The 5,320-nt window shown below is 39.8% G+C and overlaps 1 protein-coding gene across 6 annotated transcripts in view; it reads right to left on the reverse strand.

Annotated features, from left to right (window-relative positions):
• The window catches only part of garnl3 (GTPase activating Rap/RanGAP domain like 3), a gene marked incomplete in the record, with an annotated part of 108,791 nt that overhangs the window by 32,801 nt on the left and 70,670 nt on the right, over positions 1–5,320 (reverse strand). For all 6 annotated transcript variants that reach the window (XM_014006601.1, XM_014006596.1, XM_014006598.1 and 3 more), the window contains 4 exon segments: positions 547–622; positions 939–965; positions 1,133–1,196; positions 4,186–4,250. In XM_014006601.1, coding sequence (XP_013862055.1) covers positions 547–622; positions 939–965; positions 1,133–1,196; positions 4,186–4,250 — 232 coding nt within the window.

A 5,320-nucleotide genomic window follows, 5' to 3' on the forward strand; every position in this document is an offset into this window, starting at 1 on the left:
GTTACATTATAGACTATTGAACATTAAACATCTTGTACAGTATATCATATTTTGAAACGAGCTCTGCTTTAATGAGTTTTTTAAATTGGTTTACATTTGTAATTTTTTTAACTCATCATTCAATCCATTCCAGACATTTACTCCACACACTGATAAACAAAAACTCTTCCTGGTTGTTCTAATATGTTGTTTTTTAAAATATCCTTCACCTCTTAAATTATAACGCCCCTCTCTGTCACCAAACATTTCCTGTATGTTGTGTGGAAGTTTTTGATTTCGGACCTTAAACATGAATTGTGTAGTTTTAAATATTACCAGGTCCCAGAATTTCAGTATATTTGATTTAATGAATAACTGGTTTGTGTGTTCCCAGTATCCCACTTTATGTAGTATACGGATAGATTTTTTTGTAAGACGTATAATGGCGACGTATAATGGCTTACTGCAGCAAACAAAAACAAATAAATAAATAAAGATTTTTTTAAAAAAAAGTTGCATTTTCCACTCCTTATGAGAAAAAAAAGCCTAAACAGAGAGAGGATTTACCATTGCTGAACATTTCATCATCTGTGAGCTGCCCGTCTTTGGCAAACAGCACGCCAAATTTAAAGTTGACAGAACCCTAGGATGTAATAAGGATAACAGATAGCAAAGTAGTCAACAAATAACATAAATATGAACAGAAAAGGGGATAAAATTTGCATAACGTTACAAAAAATGAATAAAATTGTTTTTAACGGCATGCATTTGCAAAGCAAGTACAGTGACATAATAAATATTGATAAAGTATAATTGTAACTTCAGTAAACACAATGCGCAAGGAAAAGAAAATGTTACTATACAAAAAAAAACCCTCCATAAAATTTCTTGAAAATGATTCAGGATTGCTAAAAATACCAACTGAAAACCAAGAAAAGCTGCACTTTATCCTTTCACACCTCCTGTTCTTCCAACACCAGCAGGTCCTGAGGGGGAAGAGAAAAAAAACTGTCATTCTCACTAAGTAGGACTTCAGCTACAGGTGACACAGCCCCAGGGCATTATATTTAGGTGTTGCTGATCAGGCTTGGCATGAAATGGACCTCTCCTTCATCTGAAGAGGAGCTGACGGATGCTCCGGTGTCATTCTCACCTTCTGAATGTCTGGATTGAGGATCTCCCTGGGGCCTTTCTCAAACCGGTCCATGTTCATCGCACTGTAATCGAAGCAGGAAATGAAATATTGAAAGAGGAAAAAGAAAAGGAGAGGAAAAAAGGTGGGGGGAGTGCTTTAGATCTGATTAAAGATAAACACCCCCACCCCCCCTCAGCCTAACACAGAGAAATCAGAGCCGACAGAGGGGTTTTCTCATCTGGTTTGTTCAATTTGTGCTCATTTGAGTTCAAGCAGTGATGCTGCTCAGCCGGAGGAATTTATGAGCTCCATTCTCCTCTGTCATGCATCGCCTTAAATCCTTTTTCTAGACTCTCATGACATTTGTTAATGGATACAGAAAGTCTTGGGTATAAATAACATCGTTTTATAAACCCCCAAGAAAAAAAAAGTTTGGTGTAAAATAGAGGTGTGTCCTGGAAAAATAAATTATCCTTTAAGGTCCTACATTTCTTCTCAGGCCAAGAGTCGGTGACCTCTTTTGTTTACCTTAAAATGTCATCATGTTTTATGATTTTACTCTTTATCTTCTGTTTTCTCTCAGACAAAGTGTTTTAAGATCAGAACAATATCTGTTAGAAGTAATCATTCTTGTTGCTGTTTATCAAACATCATTCTCTCCTCGGCCCAGTTTCAGCACCAAGAGAGATGTTTATTGTCTGTCTGGATAACATTCTGTATAAATGCATGTGAAACTGCCTCAGTCCACACATTTTTTACCACCGCCCTGTGTGACATGATGTGTGTCTTGCAATTGCAATAAATCCTGTTGACCATCTCACAAAGTACTTTTATTCTTGGATCTCGTGTTTCTTTAGGTAAAATAACGATTTCCACAACACAGTGGAAAACTGCGAACATTGCTAGGTTTTAAAGAAATATTTCTTATTCAAGTAAAAATAAACAAACAAATGTATTTTTATGATTTTTTTAATGAATTCATCAGCAAACCAGACTGAAGTTGCTGGCAACTTAATAGCCCTAAAAAATGTTGGTTTGCACTGACTATGGTCAGGGAGGGTAAAACTGTTCTGATTGTTTTTTTTTTTTTTGTTCAACCACAACCATCTTTGTGAATGCTGAACTCCTAATAACATTGTTTTAAGCATATGTCCATATGTATATTAAAAAACAACAATAACAACAACAAAAAAACCCTGATACAACTTATGTACTGATTTCTAAAGTCTTATGGAAGAATATATATATAAAAATTCCCTTCTCACCCTCCGCGGGTGGTCTCTTTCATCCTCTGAGCTCGGGTCCTCTACCAGAGGCCTGGGAGCTTGAGGGTTCTGCGCAGTATCTTAGCTGTGCCTAGAACTGCACATTTCTGGACTGAGATGTCTGATGTTGTTCCTGGGATCTGTTTTAGCCACTGCTCCAGTTTGGGGGTGACTGCCCCGAGGGCCCCGATGACCACAGGCACCACTGTGGTCTTCACCTTCCAGGTCTTTTCCAGTTCCTCTCTGAGGCCCTGGTATTTCTCCAGTTTCTCATGCTCCTTTTTCCTGATGTTGTGGTCACTTGGTATTGCGACATCCACCACAACGGCTTTCCTCTGTTCTTTATCCACCACCACAATGTCCGGTTGGTTCGCAATTACCATCTTGTCTGTCTGGATCTGGAAGTCCCACAGGATCTTAGCTCGGTCATTCTCCACCACCTTTGGGGGTATTCCCCACTTCGATCTCGGGGCTTCCAGTCCATATTCTGCACAGATGTTCCTGTACACTATGCCCGCCACTTGGTTATATCGTTCCATGTACGCTTTCCCTGCCAGCATCTTGCACCCTGCTGTTATGTGCTGGACTGTCTCAGGGGCCTCCTTGCACAACCTACACCTTGGGTCTTGTCTGGTGTGGTAGATCTGAGCCTCTATTGCTCTGGTGTTTAGGGCCTGTTCCTGTGCAGCTAGGATAAGTGCCTCTGTGCTGTCCTTGAGTCCAGCTTTTTCCAGCCATTGGTAGGATTTCCTGATATCAACCACTTCAGTTATTTGTCGATGGTACATCCCATGTAGGGGCTTGTCCTCCCATGATGGTACCTCTAGCACTTCGTCTTCTGTTCCCCATTGCCTGAGACATTCGCTGAGCACATCGTCCGTTGAGGCTTTGTCCTTGATGTATTTATGGATCTTGGATGTTTCATCCTGGACAGTGGCTCTCACACTCACTAGTCCTCTGCCTCCTTCCTTACGGCTTGTGTACAGTCTCAGGGTGCTGGATTTGGGGTGGAACCCTCCATGCATGGTTAGTAGCTTCTGAGTCTTAACATCCGTGGCCTTCATCTCTTCCATTGGCCAGCTAATTATTCCGGCAGGATATCTGATTACTGGTAAGGCATAGCTGTTTATTGCACGGATCTTGTTCTTGTCATTGAGCTGGCTTCTCAGGACTTGCCTTATTCGTTTTAGGTATTTGGCTGTGGCTCCTTTCCTTGTGACCTCATCGAGGTTGCCATTTGCTTGTGGTATTCCCAGGTACTTGTAGCTGTGCTCTATGTCTGCTATTGTTCCCTCTGGGAGTGAGACCCCTTCTGTGCGGATGACCTTCCCTCTCTTTGTAACCATCCGACCACACTTCTCTAGTCCGAATGACATCCCAATATATACATATATATATATATATATACAGTATATATGACAAGAAAACACTGCTATTCATTCTCCTTAATTTTATTGTTTTTTTATGTAGAACGTATTTATTAATGCACACATACTGTATCTTCCAGCCAAGCTGTGTGTGTTTGCAGTACATAAATGCAACTATAAATAATGATGACAAAAGCTCTTGTCTGTAAATACCATTTGGCTTCAACAGTGTCTGGCAGTAAAAACTTGAGCCAGTTGGTGCATCACCATGTGTTTCTGTTAGACATCAGTGAGCATAAAAACACAGGGCTGTGGAGGGTTTGACATGACTAATACCCAGAAACACTGTGCCTCAGCAGCAGCACAGTTAATATTGTTTTTCTAATTCACGTGCAGGGTGAAAACAATGGTCCACAAAGCTCCAAGCTGCATTTCTCACCTGAGGATGGACTTGACTGATAGTGTTTTGGTTGGGCTGTAGGGAAGGCTGATCTTCAAAGTGCCCTAAGCAAAAGTAGAGTAAAAACAGAGCTGTGGTTATTTGAGCTTTTAGCTCTAAAATCCATTCTACAACCAAAATATCGATTTGATACTTCAGTCATTTAATTTAATATATAATATTATTTTAAAAAACACTGTAAAGTAACTAAACCATCGAAATCTTGTCTAAATCATACATGGTTGGTGGGAACTACTTTTTCTTCCACCTGGGCATGTGCGTACTGCGTGCTCAGTCCATACATGTCAACTTGTATGGCTTGTCCGTAAATTATAAGGATTTTACGTCATCTTGCAGGTATACGGACGTATAGAGCAATCTCACGGATTTTTTCAAGTCTTATTCAAAACCTCATTTTCAAATTTATCCAGAGCCTGTAGGATGATTTAAAAAAACAATAAATAACACCAAACAGCCATCTTCCAACCTGTTCTGCCGCTAGAAATAAGTTTCGAATGTTTTCCTCTCTCCATTCCTTCTGCTTCGCAGCAGGCGCTTTCATGTCCGCAGCCGACAGCCACCCCCCGAGTGCGAGCTGTACGTTTTTGTTTTTTTTTTTTGCGAAAATTATGGTTTTTTGGGGCTCTTTATGCAGGTAAACATCCAAGGAGGTTGACATGTATGTCAGTCAGTGTGTGTTATTCACATGTTCAGTATTTTCATGTTAACACGTTGATGTAACGTTATGTACGTTATGTATGTAAGTTAATATGAATTAAGAAACAAGTTTTCATTTTTGTAGTAGTTAAACACCAATTTGTTTTAATGGTTTTGTAGTTTCACTTTTATTTTTTTGTTTAAAACACAATTTTCACATAATTTACATGATTGTGGCCTCTGTTTTGGATCAGTATCACTGATACCAGCCTGAGTTTTACTCAGTACCATAATCAGAAAGGAAATCCATGATATCAGGAAACAGGGTTTTTTAATGCTGCTCAAAACTGATTTTCAGTGCACATAAAGGAGCATCATCCATAGCTGCTTGGTAAATAAATTCAGACCACACACACACACACACACACACACACACACACACACACACACACACACACACACACACACACACACACAC

Source organism: Austrofundulus limnaeus, unplaced genomic scaffold (assembly GCF_001266775.1).
Source record: "Austrofundulus limnaeus strain Quisiro unplaced genomic scaffold, Austrofundulus_limnaeus-1.0 Scaffold36, whole genome shotgun sequence".
Classification (NCBI taxonomy): domain Eukaryota; kingdom Metazoa; phylum Chordata; class Actinopteri; order Cyprinodontiformes; family Rivulidae; genus Austrofundulus; species Austrofundulus limnaeus.